At 38.4% G+C, this 21,141-nt stretch overlaps 1 protein-coding gene across 1 annotated transcript; it reads left to right on the forward strand.

Annotated features, from left to right (window-relative positions):
- Positions 1–19,354: 19,354 nt before the first annotated feature.
- LOC133300759 (uncharacterized) lies at positions 19,355–20,836 on the forward strand. Its single transcript, XM_061500348.1, has one exon. It carries the CDS (start codon positions 19,355–19,357, stop codon positions 20,834–20,836), a length of 1,482 nt encoding a protein of 493 aa, XP_061356332.1.
- Positions 20,837–21,141: the final 305 nt, after the last annotated feature.

Consider the following 21,141-nt stretch of genomic DNA (forward strand, 5'->3'; position numbering starts at 1 on the left):
AAAAATGGATTAAATACTAAAAAAAATTGGATTAATTTTTAAAATTACATTTTTGTTTAATGCGAATGTTACATGGGAAATCATATTTTTATATTGCATGAAATTAATCTCTCATGTTACTCTTATTTCGAAAAATATGTCTTTTTTTTTTCTTCTAAAAATTGGTGAGTCCATTTTATTTGTCTCTTAATATGAGAGAACTTCTGTTATATAACATGATAGAAGTAATTCCCATGTTAAATATATAACAAACAAAGAGGTTAATCTTAATTCTCATGTCTACGAGGAAATAAAGTTATTTGTTTTCGGAAGAAAATAAAGTTAATTCATATTTGCGGCAGAAATATTATCCTGAATAACAAAAGGGAGTTATTAATCTCATGTTACTTGAGATAGTTCTTTCATGTGTGTGAGATAAAAATATGTGGTCCACACTTTAAAAAAAAGAAAAAAAAATGGAAAAAATTGACATAAAATTCAATGAGTGTATAAAATTAGATAGTTATCTCCAACAAAATGAGAAAAATATTTCCCATAACAAAAATAGGAATAATAAATTTATATTCATCGATAGTGCATAAATTTTTTTCTCTAAATACATGTTGTCCATTTGAAGTGTCATTTTGGTACGAGTTGCTATTTTCCAGCTTTACCCTTATACTTTAACGAAGTAATTAAGAGATAGTGTGATATAATAAGGTGAAGCAATTAATTGTTGAAAATTGTACACGGATTGTTTAGTAAAAATTTCCATAATTAAAACTTGGTTGTGACTCTTAATTCTTGTTTGTGCCTTTGCATCAAAATAACACTTAAATAAATCGCGGGTATACTTTATGAGTGTAATTTGAATATACTGTTGATATTAAAAAAAATTACATTATATATTGCCAAAACAGTTAATGAACTTGAGATCTCATGTACTATCAAACTAATTAAATAATTGTTTCATAAAACATGTTTCTTTGTGACAAGAAATCATATATTTTCACGTGGATCAATATTTCATACGGATATAAGATTTATATTATTTCAAATTCCATTCGGTGAACACTATATCACATCACTACATGTGATCTTGCGGGCATTGCCTAAATTTTGACGTTGCTTTTAATCTTTTTGGTTGATATACATAATAATTAATACATTACCGAATATTTCCTGCCGGCATCAATATTGCCATTTGTGATTAGGGGTTACTAACGCCAATTTGGTTTGTGCAGATAATGCTGAAGTTTCAGTAATAAATAGAGTTATATTTATTTCATGTCGTAGAAAAATAAGTATTTCATGTTATAGAAATAAAATTACAAATAGAATTTACAGATAAAAGGAGAGAAAAAAATAGATGTGAAACTCACCTCCACTTTGTATATATAGAAAGCTTATTTATCTTATGTAACATAAGATAAATATAATTCATAAATATATCAACACATTACGTCTGCTGCCAACATCAATCAGTTCGGATTATCGTGTCGAGCATTATATCACAAAAAGGAAAAAAAGTATAGTACTTGGGCCTTTTGACCCTACTAAGTTTTTTTAAAAAAAGTTTGACCAGATTAATTTTTTGGTCAAACATATTACCAATGTAATGCATAACGACGCGGCGATTTGTGTACCACGTTAAGACGCGGCATTTTTCGCAATGCTTTTATGTGAAATTTCAAGCGATCAGACTATAGCATTTATTGAACTGAGACACGGTAGTTTGACTACCATTTTTATGTATGACAGACTAGAGCTAACGCGGTTCCCTACATACCGCGTTCAGTGGGAAAGCAGCAGCGTCTGTGTGATGGGATGTGGCATTGACAGTTTCTTATATTACGAGTGATAAACCCTTAGTTTACCATGTTTTTAGGCTTAATTATGTTTGATATATATCATGAATTGCATGAAAATTAGGATTTTATACTCTAAAGTTACAGTAATTGAATATTTTGCTAACATGTTGTCATAATTCTGAATTCAAGGGTTTTTGATACCTATTATGGTATTTTGGAATCAAAAGAAGATATCAAGTTGAGTTGAAGTCACAAGAAAGCAAGTTTTCAAGTGTGTACCAGCTGAAGAAGGACGTTTTGGCGTCCATGAATCATGTTTAAATGCACAAAAGGAAGAAAATAACCATTACTCCTTGGAGGAGAGCGTTTTGGCGGCCAAACAGCACGCCAAAACGCTCCTGAAGCAACCAAAATCCTTCGAAGAGCACGTTTTGGCGTGCTACTGGACGCCAAAACGCTTGGAGGCAGACAAGAATGCACTGTAAGCACGTTTTAGCGCACAAACAGCACGCTAAAACGTCCATGCACGGCCAAAGCTAAACTCCAGGAAAGATTTGATCAAGATATGCAGCGGATTCTATAAGATACAAAGAGGAAACACAACAACCTTGATTGAGATAAGATATAACTCCAATAAGAAGATGTGATGGAAGATCACAACAAGATTTAAAGCTCAAAATCGTCAACCAATCTCCAAGATATCAAATGCAAAAAGGAAACAAAGATGAAATCAACCACAAATCTGATATGGATTCATTGGAGATTTAATGAAGAATACAACTCCAAAAAGCTATAAATAAAGAGCTTGGGGTCAAGACCAATACACAGACAAGTCCAGAGAAATACATAGAGACCTGAAGGAGGAATCCTGTTGCGGAGCACTAGAACACTGAGGAACCAAGTCAATATCACACCAATGGAGGCTTGGGGTTCTCTTTTCTTTATTAATTTTTTCCAATTCAGTATGCTAGAGTAGTCTTTTATGTAGTTAAGGGTAGATAGAACCCAATTGAATCTTTATATTTATGAATTAAATTGTCTCTGAATCCTGTTCTTTTTATAATTGAATAAATTATCTGTTTTTAATGCTTTCTATGAGTTTGTTCCTTATAGAATGATTTTGGAGAATTGTATGACAATAGGGATGTTGGTGCAAGAACCCTGACTTGATAATTTATCATAATCCTTGTGATCTAGGGATAGACATAGGGTAATTATGCAATCTTGAAATTCTTGATCTTAATGCATGTTTTCTTGGGGAATAATCGGGGAACTAGAGTTCTTTCAAGATTACATAGATTTAGGGTAACAAGGAATTGAGCCCTAATTAACTTATAAAGAATTGATTGGCAATATATTAAGAAACAGATTCATGACTGTTTAATTCATAACATATTGAGGAAATTGGGGGAAGTCGAAACCTTAACTACGCTTGTTTTAAATTCTTAATCAAACATCATCTTCTTTCATTCTTTTAATTCTGAATTTCCTTAATTGCATGATTTTAATTGTTTTTAATTTTTTTGAATCACAACTTTCTTCATCTAAATTCTTGATTGTCCAACTAAGACGCGATTAGTGAACTAGTGCTTGAAAATTCTGATCCTCGTGGGAACGATCTCGTACTCCGGTACACTTTATTACTTTACGAACAGTGCACTTGCCGAGTCGCAACAAGTTTTTGGAAAATCGTCAACCACTCGTAAGATGTATGACAGACTATAGCTAACGCGGTTCCCTACATACCGCGTTCAGTGGGAAAGCAGCAGCGTCAGTGTGATGGGATGTGGCATTGACAGTTTCTTATATTACGAGTCATATATCTAATGATTTTATCAAATGGAATGGAAAGGGTTAAAATTCAAGGGGCAAGGTATATACAGTCCAAAGAATTGTAATGAAATTTAATATATAAGGTCAAAAAAAAATTGGGTGCTATATTTATGTTTATGTTTATTATAATGGCCTGAAATTTTATTAAAGATATTATTAAATTTTTTAAAAGTGCTATATTTATATTATTTACTTAAAAATTTAAATTAATTTTCATCACAAATAATAGGATGCAATTTGTTTGTAGATTTGGAATCCTACATACCATCATCACAAATAATAGGACGCAATTTGTAGACAAGAACTGCAACAAACCCTCGAAAGAACAATAACTTATGCATATATATACTTCCGTGGAGCACCCTCAAACTAACGCAAACAAGGTCCTTAAAAGAGGTTGGAATAATGCTTAGAAGAATCAAAAGGTGACTGGTCTGATCACCTGGATTACGTCTTTTGGGGATATAAAACAACACCACACTTTTCTACAGGATAAATCCCTTTTAAAATGTCATATGGAAGTGAAGTTATGATCCTTATTTAAGTTGGTGAACTCACTTGCAGAAGAATATACTTAGACATTGAAAGCAACAATCAGGTTCTTCTCAATAACCTTGATCTTGTTGAAGAAGCAAGAGAATTGACTCATATCAAGGAAACCACATTAAAACAAAGGATCACAACAAGATATAACAAATAAGTGATCCCGTGAAGATTTCAAGAAGTTGAATTAGTTTTAAAAAGAGTGGACGTGGGAAACAATATCGCAAAGGATGGAAGACTAGCAGCAAATTGGGAAGAACCATGTTGCGTGATTGGAAAAATAGAAAATGGAGCTTATCTATTAAAACCACTAACAGGATTAAAAATCCCACAAACTTGGAACATTGATAAAATTAAGAAATTTTATAGTTGAAATCTTGAGCTTAAAGTCTTAAAGAAAGAAACTTTTTCCAGTTTAAAGATTCAAGTCTTATATCATCCGAAATTATTTATCTTTAATGGCAACCCAAACTATGAAGAATCCCGGGAGATTAAGTTTTCCTATAATAGGTGTGTAAGATAAAAGAACCTCAATAGGGAAAATCTCCAGTGAAAAATGTCCCCCAACTTGCTCTTGGGGCTCTTCCTTATCATGCACTAGACCCTATGCAACCTACTAAATAGTCAGCCTTCTTGCAAGAATCTCGATTTAGGAGGAATAGCATGAGATAATGTACACATTACCTTAGTCTTACTCAAGCACAAGTGTTGCAGTTGTTTCTTATACATAGAGCTAATTGCATTATTTATGCGAGTGTTTTTCAGATCAAGAGTAGAGTTTCACCAAGCTACTTATTGATTATGGTAGTGACTTTAAGTAAGTCTTTCTTAAGCCAAGGCACCTCAATCCAGAAAGTCTTGTAATGCTTTTAGGCAACTTGAGCTTTTGAATGCGTTCAAGATCAAGAACTGTAGCAGTTAAAAATAATTGCTCCCAATACACACTTTCAGAAAGTCACCTATGTCTTGGCCAGGTTTACTTCATTCTTGATCATCAAAGGATAGAAATGAGAAAACACCCTTATAGAAGGTTCTCAGGGAAGCTGAAGAAATTCTGGTGTTATCATGAATATTATTGTGCCAACTAATATTATCTGTTACCCAACGTCTAATGGACTTTCGGGTACTTGAAAAAATCTAGATTCTTTAGCTTTTGTCAAACAGAGTTCTTGCAAAGCAGTACAGAGACAACATGTTATCATTCACTTTCTCTTAGCAACATGAATCATGTTAAGATCTATCAATTGTGTCAAGTACCTATCTGCAACTTGCTTTGGGGGCTTTTCCTTTTCATGCACTCGACCCTTTACAACCCATGAAATAATCAGTCTTTTTACAAGAATCTCAATTTAGTGAGAATAACATGAAATAATATACGCACCACCTTAGTCTCACTCGAGTACAAGTGTCGTGATTGCACCTTCCAAATGGAGCTAGCTATAGTATATATGTGAGTATGTTTCAGATGTAGAGTCTGTAGTTTTACCAAGATGCTTATTAATCATGGTAGTGCCTTTAAGTGAGTCATTCTTAAGCTAGGGTTCCTCAATCGAGCTGTAATGCTTTTAGGCAACTTGGGCCAGTAAATGCCTTCAAGCTCAAGCACCAACAATAGTAAAAAAATAATTGCTCCTAATACACCATTTCAAAAATTTATGCATGTCCTGGTTAGGTTTAAGTCAAAGAACTTCTGGTGTTATCATGAATATGATTGTGCCAAATATTATTTTGGTCAAGATTATATGTCACCCGACGTTTACTGGATCTTTCGGGTACTTGAAGAAATTTAGACTCATTAGCTTTTGTCAAACAAAGTTCTCACAAAGCAGTAGGGAGACAACATGTTTTTACCTTGCCATTCTATTTTATTTTACCAACTTGAACCATGTTTATATATCAACTGTGTCAAGTACTTTTTTGCAAATTGCTCTAAGTGGCTTTCCATATCATGCATCAAACCTTCAACAACCCACAAAATTAAAATAATCAGTCTTCTTGTAGGAATCCCCGACTTAGGGGAAATAACACGAGATAATATACACATCACCTTAGTTTCACTCAAGTACAAGTGTTGCGGTTGCAACTTTCAAATAGATCTAGTTGCAGTATTATGGAACTTTCAAGTACTTTAAAAAATCTAAACATATTAGCTTTTGTCAACCAGAGTTCTCACAAAGCATTAAGTATATAACATGTTTTCACCCTGTCATTCTGCTTTCTCTTAACAACTTGAACTATGTTCAGATCTAACAACTATGTCAATTGCCTTTCTACAACTTTTCTATGGGGTTCTTCCTTATCAAGAATCAGACCCTCTGCAAGATCATCAACCTTCTTGCAGGAATCCCGATTCAGCAAGAAATAACATGAGATAATGTACACATCTCCTAAGATGTAAAGGTAATTTTGTATTGAATATGACAATAATACCAAACCACTATTTTTTTATCATGATTGTACAATTAGCATATTTGGCCATTCCTCCTTCGTGATATCTTTGTTTGAAAGCAAATCACTCATTTTTACTAATTCTAATTGCATGCCCTACATTTTATCACAATTTCTTTTCCAAGATTCATTAATTCAGGGGAAATGTCCACCTTCAAATAATCTAGTCACATCTCATCAACAAAATTTCATCTGTGTAGAGCTTCATATCTCATTGCCAAAAAAACAATATTATCGTTTATTGATGCTTTTTTATTTCAAAAAAAAATTACAAAGCCAATATATAAAAAAGATGTTATTTGCACAATATTCATGAAACTAATTTTAGGATTCTCAAAAAATCAAAAATCGATCCAATTGAAACCCAAAAAAATTGAATTAGATCGGATCAGATTTGAAAAAAAAATCCAAACTGAATGGATGATTACATGATCAAACTGAAGGGATTGGATTGGATGATTTTTTCTCCCAAAACCGATCCAATCTAGACCGCGAACACCCCTATTCGAAATTAACCAATTTTTTTTTCATAGTTCATTCTTTAAGAGTTATCTTCCATATTGTTGATAATTTGCTCCAGCATCTTTCTAACCCTGTATTTGTCAAACAAATGGGGAATTCTTCTTCTCCTCCTCCTGACTGATTTGATGAGGAAAGTCTATATGACATCCTTTGCATCACCAAAATTTTTCCTCAACTTCTCTGTCTTGTTGAAGGTTTTTTGTTTGGCGTGTTCTACGTGCTTTAAGAATCCATGCATTAGTCTCAGCTCCTTTTCTATCCATTCAACTTGGCTTATTACCGCAAAGAACAATGCCATTCTTCAATTAGGACTTTAGCTAGTTTGTTTGCAATGACTGATAGGAAGTCACTGATCCTAGGTATTTCAGCTATACTGACTATAATTGGTTTGATTTCAAGTGATTTGGTATTGCCAACCCTCTTTTGTTGTGAAGGTCAGTGATACTCCCTTATCCACGGCCACATTCTTCACAAATTGTCTACCTCCTCCCACTCACTCTTTTTTTTTGTATATTAACTAACTTCCTCCCTTCTGTTACATGAACAATTATGTTCTATATCCTTGTTTAGTGTTACTATTCTCCAACTAGATCACTATCAACAATCTTCTGAGCACTTGGGCTCATCTTTTTCCCACTTAGGCTTGACACTTGTAAAATTGGACCTGATAATTGTCCCTATAAGTCTTCTGTCATTTGCCCATTTGTTTGGCTCGTATATTGTCCATTCACTTCAGCCCCTATTTGCCCATTTGCTTGGCTCATTGCTTGTCCATCACTTCAGCCCCATCTCTTTCTCTTTCTTTTCCTAATATAAACCTTTCCGTGAGCCCCATCACTATCCTCTTCCTTAAAATTCACGGAACAAGGTGAAAATGAATGAATTGAGTCTGAATTATAGCTAAGCCCTCTCATGAGTTTTCACAAGCAGGAAAATCAATCCATTGCACCAAAATCTCTAGCTACCCATTCAACAAACGTTGACAATCCAAAATAGCAGGAATTACTTGTAATTCCATTATATTAGCCAAACATTTGAGAATTTCAAAGACTGGAACAACAGAATCAATGAATTTTTTTAGTTATGAAACGTGGAAAACATGGTGTGTTTTAGCATAGGAATGAGGTAGCTTAAACTCATAAGCCACTGGTCTGATCTTTTGAATAATTTCAATGGGACCATAAAATCTTGGCTCAGTTTCTGATTTAAGCGACTAGCCAACCACTTAAGCTTATACGACTGCAGCTTCAAATAAACCTTCTCCCCAATAGTATACTCCATTTCCCGTATGTGCTCATTAGCCTGCACTTTCATATGTTCCTGTTCCTTGCAAAGATTATTTTTAATTCCTTTAAAATAGTGTCATGCATGCTCAAAAGTTGATCCATTGCCCCTAATTTAGTACTACCCACCTCAAATTGCACCAGCATAGGAGGATCAGGACCATACAAGGCCTTGAAGGGAGTCATATCAAAGGACCTGTTAAACAAAGTGTTAAACCAGAACTCTGCCCACGATACCCACTTTACCCAGCTCTTAGGATGCTACCCAACAAAGCGACGAAGGTACATTTCCAATGTACGATTCACCACCTCATTTTGACAATCCAGTTATGGATGGTATGCCGAACTGAATTTAGTCTAATGCCTGCCAAACAAAATAATTCACCCCAAAATTTACTAACAAACACCCTATCCTTATCAAAATCAATAGACTTGGGAAATCTATGCAACCGAACTACCTCCAGTACAAATATTGCTGCCACTTTTTGGGCAGTGTAAGTATGTGATAGTGTAAGGAAATGGGAAAATTTCGTAAGGCAGTCCACCACTACCAAAATTGTATCTACCCCTTGGATTTTGGTAAACCATATATAAAACCCATAGATAACTCTTCTCAAACCTTATTGAGAATATCTGAAGGTTGGAACAGTCCAGCGGGAGAAAGATGGGAATATTTTGTTGCTAACAAGTATTACAGGACTAAAAAAATGTTGTCACCTCTCTCTGCAAATTGCATGGCAAGGTTTAAGTTGATCAAGTTTGTTGAAGTTCAAGTAAGCCTTCCTATCGAACAATTTACTATAGACAAATAGTTGTTCCATACAAAACATATTTTGTGTAGTTAAATCACTACATGTCAACTGAAAAAAAAAGAAAACAAACACACAAAAGTGAGGCAGCTTGTCATGCATTGACGAAATTTTACTGAGAGTTATCCTTTAAGAGTTTAAAATTGGGGGGAAACCAATACTTGTCAGTTTCATTTTCCATTGTCATGTTTGTTAACTTCAACTTTAGAAGAGTGTTAACATGCTTTAGTCCATCAGGAAGCAATATTAGGCATCGACACGATATGATTTCCACTTGTTTGAGACATGTTAGCACATTTTCCTCTATTTTCAAGTCCTCTAATTTCTTTAGCTTACAAACTTTCAAAACTTTTGGGTACCTGAAGAAATTTAGACTCATTAGCATTTGTCAAATAGAGTTCTCAAAAAGTAGCAGGAACGCGACATGTTTTCATCTCGACATTTGGCTTTCTCTTAGCAAGTTGAACCATGTTTAAATCTATCAATTATATCTAATACCTTTTCTACAACTTACTCTGCAACCCGCAAAGTAATCAGCCTTCTTGCAAGAATCCTCGATTTAGCATGGAAAAATACTAGATAATGTACACATCACCTTAGCCTCACTGAAGTACAAGTGTCACAGTTGCATTTTCCAGATAGAGCTGTTGGAATATTTGTACGAGTATGCTTGAAATCAAGAGTCTAGAGTTTCATCGATTTGCTTATTAAGTATGGTAGTGACTCTAACTAAGTCCATCTTAAGCTAAGCTACCTCAATTGAGAAAGTATTGATATCCTCTTAGGCAACTTAGGTTGTAAACTCCTTCAGGATCAAGCACCCATAGCAATAAAAAATAATGGTACCTAATATAGCATTTCATAAAGTTATTAATATCTTGTCCGGGTTTACTTGTGTGTCAAAGGACAAAAATGAGAGAACAACCTTGTACAAAGTTTCTAGGGAAGCTGAAGCACTTCTAGTGTTATCATTAATATAATTGTGCCAGATATTATTTTAGTCAAGATTATCTGTCACCCCGACATTTAACGAGACTTTTTGGAACTTGAAGAAATCTAGACTTAGTAACTATTGTCAATTAGAGTTCTCATAAAGATGTAGGGAGAAAACATGTTTTTACCTTGTTATTCTGCTTTCTCTTACCAACTTGAACCATATTCAAATCTATCAACTATGTCAAGAATCTTTCTACAACTTGCGCTTGAGGCTCTTTCTTATCATGCACTAAAGGTCTTCCAACCCCCAAAATAATCAGTCTTCTTGCAAGAATCATCAATTCAGCCGGGAATAACACAAGATAAAGTACAAATCACCATAATCTCACTTAAGGACAAGTGTTGTAGTTGCATCTTCCAGATGGAGCTAGCTATAGTATTTATACGAGTATGTAGTCTAGAGTTTTATCAAGCTGCTTATTGATTATGGTAGTGACTCTAAGTAAGGCCATCTTAAGCAAACGTACCTCAATCGATAATATCTTGCCATGCTCTTAAGAAACCTTGGCTTGTAAATGCCTTCAAGATCAAGCACTCATAACAATAGAAAACAATCACTCCTAATATCCCGTTTAAAAAAGTTACCCATGTATTGGCCAAGTTTACTTCCTTCTTAAGCATCTATGAAGCACCAACACCGTAGAAGAGATCCATTGCCGACGTCCGATGTAAGAACCCGCAACGTTAATTAAGGAATTTAATTAATAAATTACGAGAAAATAGGAAATGATTCCATAATTGACCCTAATAATTATTTATGAGGCTTAATAATCGTAATAAGTGATTAAGAATGCTGAAAGTCGCTTTTCAGAAGAAAAGTGCAGATACCGGTTCTGCTAGTCGGTATAAATGCGTGCCGAAAAAGTATCCCGGAAAATTAATGTAAGTGCATGATAATTACTAGAATAATATGTAGGACTTGTAAAACGAGTTTCAAGTCCAGATAATGAGAACTGGTGCTGGAAACCGGTACTGGCTTGGAAAAGCGCGTACCGAAAAAGTGCTCAGAAAATTATAAGAAAAATATGATAAATCTTAGAAAATTATGTAGTTTCATAATCCAAACTTTGGGATTAAAATGCTAAGCGTAGCAATTAAAGTTAACACTGTGTGTTTAAGTGGCTTGGGCTATAAATACCCTTCTAAGGGCACAATGCCCTAGAAAACAGATTTTGAACGTGAGAGTTGAGGGTGGCTGATCAGCTTGGCTGACTTGTGGGGTTTCTTCTCCATTTTGGGTCCAAGACACTTCCTTTCTTGATTTTTCTTCACACTTTCACTTGGGATACACTTGGTGAGGGTGAGAGCTAGCCTTGGGACTCTATTGCTGGTCTTTTCTGAGTTGAGAGAGCTGCTGTGTGTGAGGTTTTGAGGCTGACTTGGGTTGGTTGTGTGTGGAAGCCTTTGTTTTGGCATTGTGAGGTCCAAGAAGCTTCCTTTGTGTTGAAAGGTCCAAGCTTGTTGATCCATTTTCGTGCACCTTGTTGAGTCAGTCTTGAGGGGCTGATTGTGAGCTCCAAAGAGCAACCTCTTCTTCTGTTTTGGCCTTGGTATGTATATCAACCTTTAATCATGAGTTTAATGCTTAAAAATGAAAGCTTGATGCATGTTAAGGTTAAAAGATGATAACTTGTTGTTGGGTGAGGCTTAACACATCTAGAAATGCATGATTAGGTGTTTAAAATCGGTAAAAAGGGAACCTTTTTGGGATATCTTCACGAAAATGCAGAAATTGCATTCTGTCGTGAGATATCCGGATATTTGTCGAACTGATATCCGGATATTGGATATCCGGATACGTGGTTTTGGGATATCCGGATATTGGATATCCGGATATGTGAATCTGTATATCCGGATATTGCATATCCGGATATGGACAGTGAGATATCCGGATATTCTGGGATTTCGCAGAACAGCAGCTGTGCTATGTGTACAGTAGGCTATTGGGGGTTTGTGGACCCTAGTTTGATGAAGTTGAACTTCTGTATTTAATGGATTAAGCCAGAATCATGGGATTAAGGGCTTGTGGCCTTGTTAGAAGCTTTAAGACTTGAAAACGTAATGAAAAGGCGTTGTCTTAATATTGTATGCTTGTGGTGCATGTTGTTGATGTATTGTTGGTCCATAACAGATTGTGAATCTGCTGTGTTTGGACTTTGAGCTGTGGACTCTTGGCTTTTGGAGTTAGCTTGCAAGGTAAGCTTTCGTGTCCTCGGTTTAGCTATGTTGTGGTTCCACCATGTCCCATGGGGGTATGGTTTATGCATGTTATGTACATGCTTTTGAATATTTGATATGTTGATTGAACTTTACATGTAATGGCATGATTATCTACTGCATTGCATCGTTTTAGAAATGATAAATGATAAATTGCTTTTGAACTTATATTGCACATGTAAGTGAGCTTGGGGTGGAAGATCCTTGAGGACTCACTGACTTACTGAGATTTCTAGATTAGAGATCTTACCTCACGTTTGGGGAATGCTTATTTCAGGATCAAGTAGTATGGGTACTGATGCCTCGGGCGGCAGGAGGCCGGAGCTTAGCTGATTATGTTTTACTGCTTTATGTTAGCATGACTGGATTTGGGATGCTGTTTATGTTTTCCGCTATTTATGATATGTTGTTGTTGAGACTGATGTTGGGCATGTTGCCTTATTTGAGTGAGCATGGGGATTGTCCATGACACTTTTGTTAGTACTTTTAGATTGGAGTTGTATAAACTGTTAGATGGTCCGGTATACATTGTTGTAGTTCCGTGACTAGAGCCACACTTATATTATCTATGTTATGAGGTATTTCAGTTAGCTGTTTTATTGTAATTACATACAGGAGATGTTTTAATAAATTGATTATTAAGCAAGTTGGTAATGTTAATGGCATCATAATTGAAAAGAAAAAGTAATTCTGCAATTTAATTAAGCGCAGCTTAATACGATATTATGATAACATTACCGGACATATACGGGGTGTTACATTTATGGTATCAGAGAAATGGTTCGAGGGAAAAGCCTGTATGTATTGCAATTACTAGGTTGTTTGGTTGTGTCTGTCTTTGTGTTTACTCCGTCGAATTTTATTATGATGATGTATATGTGATCACATTGCGTGAGCCTGATCAACTCATAATTTGTGTAACTTGTGCAGAGTCATGGTAAGGTCCGGGAGAACACGAGAGACTTCTGAGGATCAATCTGATCCTATCCTGACTGCATTGGCTGAGATGCAGGCGGCTAGGTCAGCCGATCAGGAGGCCACTAGATTGGCCAACGCGGCAATGATGGAAGCTGTTCGCGAGGCGAACCGGATAGCCGCAGCTGAGGTTCGTGAAGCGAACCGGAGGACCACTGAGGAAGTCCTCGAGGCGAACAGGATGGCGAACATGACGATGATGAGAGTCATGTTGGAGGAGATGAGGGTTGGTCCTGCTGTAGGCCATGCACCACCGCCGCTGCCACCACCGCCACCGCCTCCACCTAGTGTTCAGGAGGAGAGCCATAGTCACATCGACAATGCTACTCATGCCGCTGAGACGGGGGAGCCCCTTGTGGGGATTGCTTAGGATCGTGATGTGATTGATCGCCGGCTGAATACTTTCAGGAAGCATAAGCCACCTGTGTTTGAGGGGTCTTTGGATCCTATTGCTGCTGCGAGATGGCTAGAGTCGCTGGACAAGATCTTTCGGGTTATGCAGTGTACAGACCCACAGAAGCTGATGTTCTCAACTTACATGCTGGAGGGCGATGCCCATGAGTGGTGGACGCACACCTCTCGTGCTTTTGAGAGGCAGGGCCGTGTCATGACGTGGCCATTCTTTGAGGAGTGCTTTCTGGGCCGATACTTTCCCTATGATGCGCAGGAGAGAAAGCAGGGAGAGTTTGATCGTTTGGTACATGGCTCGATGTCTGTTGATGAGTACCTGGCTAAGTTTAATGAGCTAGTGAAGTTTGCACACTTCAGGATGGTTCCTCCTACTCCGTTATTTCTGGCAGCTAAGTTCCGCAGGGGACTTAGTGAGGTGATTGCTGAGCATCTTGCTGGTGCTGCTTCGAGGGACTTTGGTACACTGGTACAGCAGTGTAAGGACATCGAGGATGTTTGCGTGGCAAGCAAGGCCAAGAGGGTCAAGGTTGAGGAGAGCAAGGGAACAGGTGGTTCCATTCCTGCTCCTACTTCTTGGAAGGACAAGAGGTTTGCTGATAAGGGCAAGGGAAAGCAGTTAGCGACTAGGCAGGCGCCTGGTCAGTTCAAGAGAGCTGTTTCACATCAGAGGAGTTCTGCTAGGCCTCCTACCACTCCGGGATGTTCGGGATGTGGGAAAGAGCATGTGGGACGCTGTGCTACGGGGCAGTTGCTATGTTTCAAGTGTAGCAAGGAGGGCCACTTCTCTAGAGATTGTCCGTCGTCGACGGCGAGAGCTGCAGCTGTTCAGGAAGTTCCTTTGCAGATGGTTCCGATGACATCTTCTTCGGCACCTGCAGTGCCACCTTCTGTTGGGAGAGTGTATACACTGGATAGGCAGCAGTCGGACCGCGCTCCGAACCTTGTCAGAGGTACTGTGTCTATTGGTGATTCTTTTGTGGATGCTATCTTTGATTCCTGGGCTACTCATTCGTTTGTTGCTACCCCGATTGCTTTGAGGCTGAGTTGCCCAGTGTTGTGCTTTCTCCACCGTTGCGGGTGACTACCGCCACCGGAGAGATTTGTGATTCTACCACTGTACATCGCGATGTAGCATTTCAGTGGGATGGCCGTGAGTTCTCGGTAGATCTGATAGGATTGCCGATGGCCAACCTTGAGATTATTCTGGGCATGGATTGGTTGTCTAGAAACTGTGCTTTGATTGATTGCTGTGCAAAGCGCGTGGTGATGTCTCCGTGTGATTCCACAGCTAGTTCCTCGCCATACATTTCACTACTGCAGGCCAGGAGAGCGCTGCGAGCAGGGGCATTGGGTTATGTCATGTTGGGTGGTTTGATGAGTGGGACATAGGAGGATATCACTGGCATTCCTGTGGTGGGGGAGTTCCTTGAGGTGTTTCCTGAGGAGATTCCTGAGTTTCCGCCACAGCGGGAGATAGAGTTCTCCATTGACTTGTTGCCCGTGTGGGGCCGATTTCTTTAGCTCCTTATCGGATGTCGCCACTGGAGTTGGCTGAGCTGAAGAAGCATATTGAGGATCTTTCGGCGAAAGATTTCATTAGACCGAGTGTGTCTCCTTGGGGAGCACCGGTCATCTTCGTGAAGAAGAAGGACGGGACAATGCGATTGTGCACCGACTACAGGCAATTGAACAATGTGACAATCAAGAACAAGTATCCTCTTCTTCGGATTGATGATCTGTTGGATCAGCTCAGGGGTGCTTGTGTGTATTCCAAGATTGATCTCCGGTCCGGATACAATCATATTCGGGTGAAGCCGGAGGATGTCCCGAAGATCGCGTTTCGTTCGAGATACGGTCATTTTGAGTATTTGGTGATTCCGTTTGGACTCACAAATGCGCCGGCAGTGTTCACTGATTACATGAACAGGATTTTCCATTCGTATCTGGATCAGTTCGTGATTGTCTTCATTGATGATATTCTGATCTACTCCAAGACTGAGGAGGAGCATGCGGAGCATCTGAGGATTGTTCTGCAAGTGCTGAAGGAGAAAAAGCTTTATGCTAAACCTTCTAAGTGTGAGTTTTGGCTCAAATCAGTCAAGTTTCTAGGGCATGTGATTTCAGCAGATGGAGTTGCAGTGGATCCCAACAAGATTGAGGCCGTGTTGGATTGGGAGAGGCCTAAGACAGCTACGGGGGTGAGGAGCTTCTTAGGTTTGGCCAGTTACTATCGGAGGTTCATCAAGGGTTTTTCCACGATGGTTATCCCTTTGACTCGCCTTACCCGAAAGGAGACTCCATTTGTGTGGACTCACGAGTGTGAGGCGTGCTTTCAGGAGTTGAAGGAGAGATTGACTTCTTCACCTGTGGTGATCCTTCCTGATCCTGAGGAGCAGTTTGAGCTTTACTGTGATGCTTCTTGAAAGGGGCTGGGTTGTGTGCTGATGCAGTCTGGTAGAGCTGTTGCTTTTGCTTCGAGGCAGTTGAAGCCTCATGAGGAGAACTACCCGACTCATGATTTGGAGTTGGCTGCAATTGTGTTTGCTTTCAAGATTTGGAGGCATTATCTTTTTGGTTTGAGGTTTGTGGTGTTCAGTGACCACAAGAGTTTGAAGTACCTGTTCGACCAAAAGGAGTTGAACATGAGGCAGAGGAGATGGATGGAGTTCATAAAGGACTACGACTTTGAGCTAAGGTATCATCCTGGCAAGGCCAATGTGTTAGCTGATGCTTTGAGTCGAAAATCCAGTAGTTCATCCAGTTTGCTACTTGGTAACTTCGATGTGGTTGAGAAGTTCCGCCACTTGGCAGTGACCGCTCCGTGTGCGAGCGTACTTCTCGGGTTGGAAACATCAGATGTTGTGAACGAGCTGCTAGAAAAGATTAAAGAGGCACAAGTTCAGAGAGAGTGTCTGGATTATGTGAAGAACCAAGACGGTGTGTCTTGGAATGATGATGGATTACGTTTGTTCCAGCGGAGGATTGTGGTTCCTCGAGGTCCGTTGACAGAAGAGGTTATGGCAGAAGGCCATAAGGGTCAGTTTTCTATCCACCTTGCTGCTACTAAGATGTATCAAGACTTGGAGAAGAACTTCTGGTGGCCGGGCATGAAGAAAGATGTTGTTATCTTTGTGTCCAAGTGTTTGGTTTGCCAGAAGGTGAAGATTGAACACCAGAAGCCGTCTGGTAAACTTCAACCTCTTGAGATTCCAGAGTGGAAATGAGAGAGCATTTCCATGGACTTCGTTGTGGGTCTGCCGAAGACTCAGGTTGGCTGTGACTCGATATGGGTCATTGTGGACAGACTGACGAAGTCTGCCCATTTTCTTCCAGTGAAGGTGAGCTTCAATACAGAGCAGTTGGCCAAACTGTATGTTCGCGAGATTGTGAGGCTTCACGGGGTGCCCGTGAGTATCATCAGTGATAGGGACCCGAAGTTCATATCTCGGTTCTGGGAGGCGCTGCAAGGAGCTTTTGGTACACAGTTGAGATTGAGTACCGCCTATCACCCTCAGACTGATGGACAGACTGAGCGGACTATCCAGACCTTGGAGGACATGTTACGGGCTTGCACGTTGGAGCAGGGCTCAGCATGGGATAGGTACCTTCCATTGGTAGAGTTTTCGTATAACAACAGTTTTCATGCTAGCCTGGGCATGGCACCTTACGAGGCGCTCTACGGTAGGAGGTGTCGTACACCTACCTGCTGGTCGGAGGTTGGGGATTGTGAGTTGTTTGGCTTGGACTTTGTCCAAGATACCACCCTGCAGATCCAGATGATCAGGGAAAAGCTGAAGCAGGCGCAGAATCGTCAGAAGAGCTACTACGATGTCAAGCATCGACCACTGGAGTTCAGTGAGGGTGAGCACGTGTTTGTGAGACTTTCACCTGTCACCGGTGTTGGACGGGCACTCGGAGTGAGGAAGCTGAGCCCGCGGTTTATTGGGCCATACCAGATTCTTGGTAGAGTAGGACCTGTTGCCTACTGGCTTTCCTTGCCTCCGAACCTGGCCAACATCCACGACGTGTTTCACGTGTCTCAGCTTCGGAGGTACATAGCAGATCCGTCGCACGTGGTGCAACCGGATGATGTGGAAGTTCGGGAGAACTTAAAGACTCCCGTAGGTGTTAGCTATAAATTATGATTATTTTAATGGCTTTGTTTTTACAATATTTGAGCTAAAGACTAGTTATAAGTGCAAAGTAATGGGCCAAATGAGTACCAATCAGCCCAATAAGGTAAAAGAGAGAGAAAGAGATAATTTGATGATTTACTATCCTCTTTTACTATTTTTACTGCAGTTAGAGAGCCATATGAGTTACTTTTTGGAAGTGAAAAAAAAAAGAGAGATGGACCGTTGGATGAGGACAGGCATGGATGAACAACAATGAAACTTTGGATCAATGGTTATTTTTAGTTTTAAATAGGAGTCTTAGATACAGAGATATAGACTAAGCACTCTCCTGTAAAGTTTTAGTTCTCAATTCCAGAATTTCTTTTCTGCTCTTTACTTTTTGTTAAGTTCGAGTCTTTGTTCTTCAAATTCTCAAATCAAGAGCAAGCGTGAAACTTCTTTCTTGGAGGGATCCAAGACTCAGCTACATGCAAGCTTTGGTTCTTCATTTTCCTTTTCTAAGCTTTTCATTTGTTAATATGAATTTCTAAGTTTCTTTTTCTGGGATTCACGATGATTGGGTGATCTTTTATTTTTCTGAATACTGTGATGGTTTGCTTTAGTTTCATTTGATTAGCAAGATTTTGATTTTAAGTTCAAGAACACCATGGGAATGGATCTTGAATATATTTTGCATAATTGTGATTGGGAAATCAGGTTATGACCCTTGTTAATTGAACCCTTGAGGTTAGGGATAACCCAAGGAGGTCTTTGATACAATTTTTAAAGATTTAGAAGACTTTGGGAAAAGATCCTTCTAAAGATTAAAATCTGGAACTGGGAAGTTTCAGATAAAATAGCCATAGTAATTCGAATTCTGATACTAAAGTGCCGTAGCAGTTATAAAACGCAGGAATGCGAAATTTTTCCTTCATCCATGATTCAAAGAATTCCAGAACCTTATAATTGTTACATTTGTGAATCGATATCCCTCTGTAAAATTTTGTTTAATACAAATCTGATAAATACCTTGTTTGATTTAGTCTTTTCTTAGTTTTAAAAGATTGATCACTTAATTTCAAGAAATTAGAAATAGGAATTAAAAAAGGAAAACTAAACAAACCGTTCCCTGAGAACGATAACTCTTTCTTTCGAAAAATTACTACCCAACAAAATGGCGCCGTTGCCGGGGAACGGTGTTTGATTTAGTTTCTTTTTGAAAATTCTGTCTTTTAGTTCTTGAATTGGTTTTCTTTCATTTTCATTTTTAATTTTTCTTGAACTTACATTTTCCTTGTAGATTTTGCAGATCAATAATTTTTACTGTGAAAACAAATTGATACACTTAGAATTCTGCCAAATCTAAAAAAAAAAAAAAGTTTGGTTGTTAAACACTTTACAGGGGGATCACAATGGCATTGGCAGCTCAACTCGCAGCTTTGCATAACACAATGAAGGATTTGGTCATGGTTATGGAAGAATCCAAGCAACCAGCACCTACTCCAATAGTTGCTATAACACCTATATGCTCACTTTGCTATGGTGCTCATGCCTTTGAAGAATGCCCCAGCAACCTAACATCTGTTCTTTATGTGGGAGACTTCAACTACAATTTTATCAACCACAACCAATTTGATCAGCAAGGATGGCAGAACCAAGAATGTAATTTTGCCCAAAATCAAGGCCAAAATTACCAATACCAGCAGCCTTATCATGGATGGCATCAGTCATTTGAAGCAGAAGAGCCTTTTTCACCTTGTTTTATGCTTCCTCCTTTTGTTGAACAGCTAGAACAACATGTTGCAGAAGCTCAACCTCCAAATGAGCAGTGGATGAATCAAATGCTAGAAAACCATGAAGCTATGCTTCAAAGTCATGGAGCTATCTTGAAGAGCCTTGAGATACAAATGGGGCAGATTGCTTCTGCCCTTAGTTGTAGACCTTTGGAGACACTACCAAGTGACACAGAAATACCTAAAAGGGATGGAAAAGAAGTGTGCAAAGCCCTCCACTTGAGGAATGGGCAGCAAGTGGATAACATTGTTACAGCCCAACCATCAACCACTCAATCCTCACCTCAAGACAAAGATGATGAGAAGGAAACTACAACTGAACCAGTGTGGGCAGCATTGAAATCAAACGAATCAGACAAGCTAATGCAAAACATTGAAGTTCATCAACCTATATCAAAGGCAATACAGATCCCATTTCCTCAGAGACTCCAAGAGCAGCAACAAGAGCACTATCTCTCCAACAATTTTTCATCCAAGCTGAAAAATCCAGGTTCTTCTTTAATTTCATGTGCAATAGAAGAAACGAATATTGTCCCTGATGGAAAAATAGAGAACAAATTAGTGAAAGTTTATAGGTTTATTTTTCCAACAGATTTCATGATAGTTGATTTTGAAGCTGACAAGGATGTGCCCATTATATTGGATAGGCCATTCTTAGTTAAAGAGGATGCTATAATTGATGTTGAAAAAGGAAAATTGACCATGAGAGTTAATGAGGAAAAGATGACTTTTAATGTTTTAAAAACAATAAATGTCACTGATGAAGATGTTAATGACTATTCTGCTATTTCATTTTATGATCATTTGGTTGCTCACAACTTGCTTTTAAATAGTGAAATTAGCAATTTAGAAATGGGCAGCCTCAAACATGTGGAGGAAAAGCAAAATGAAAGTGAACTTGTGTCAGCCTTTGTGTCCCCACCACCCAAATTCTTTGGAGACAAGAAATTTGAACCATTAAAATTTCTTGAGAAAAATCTGAGCTACAGCTTCTTATATCAACTGAGAAGACTTAGTCTAACCATGAAGGAAATAATGCAAAAGAAAATAATCAAATGGTTAGATACAGGGCAAATTATTCTAAATTTGAAGAGTGTTTAATTTTAATTTTCTACATAGGTTTTAGCTTGTTACTAGTGAGTTTCGATTTTTTTTTAGATAATACATAGGAGTTCTTTTGTCTTCTTTTAAAACCAAGTGTTGTTGTTGTCCTTGTATGTTAAAAAAAACACGAACTTGAGCTGATAAAAAGGGTTGACTGAGAATACTGAATTAAAGTGGTATTGTTCTGCCAAGTGAACCTTATGAGAATGAGCAACCTCGTGAGTTTGGGGTAGCACAGTGATAGGAAGTACTAGGTATTAATTTTTTTGAGACTTAAATTGCTTATCTGCTAGTTGTCAGCA

Source organism: Gastrolobium bilobum, unplaced genomic scaffold (assembly GCF_033153095.1).
Source record: "Gastrolobium bilobum isolate Gb01-03AN ecotype WA unplaced genomic scaffold, APGP_CSIRO_Gbil_v1 utg32013, whole genome shotgun sequence".
Taxonomy (NCBI): Eukaryota; Viridiplantae; Streptophyta; class Magnoliopsida; order Fabales; family Fabaceae; genus Gastrolobium; species Gastrolobium bilobum.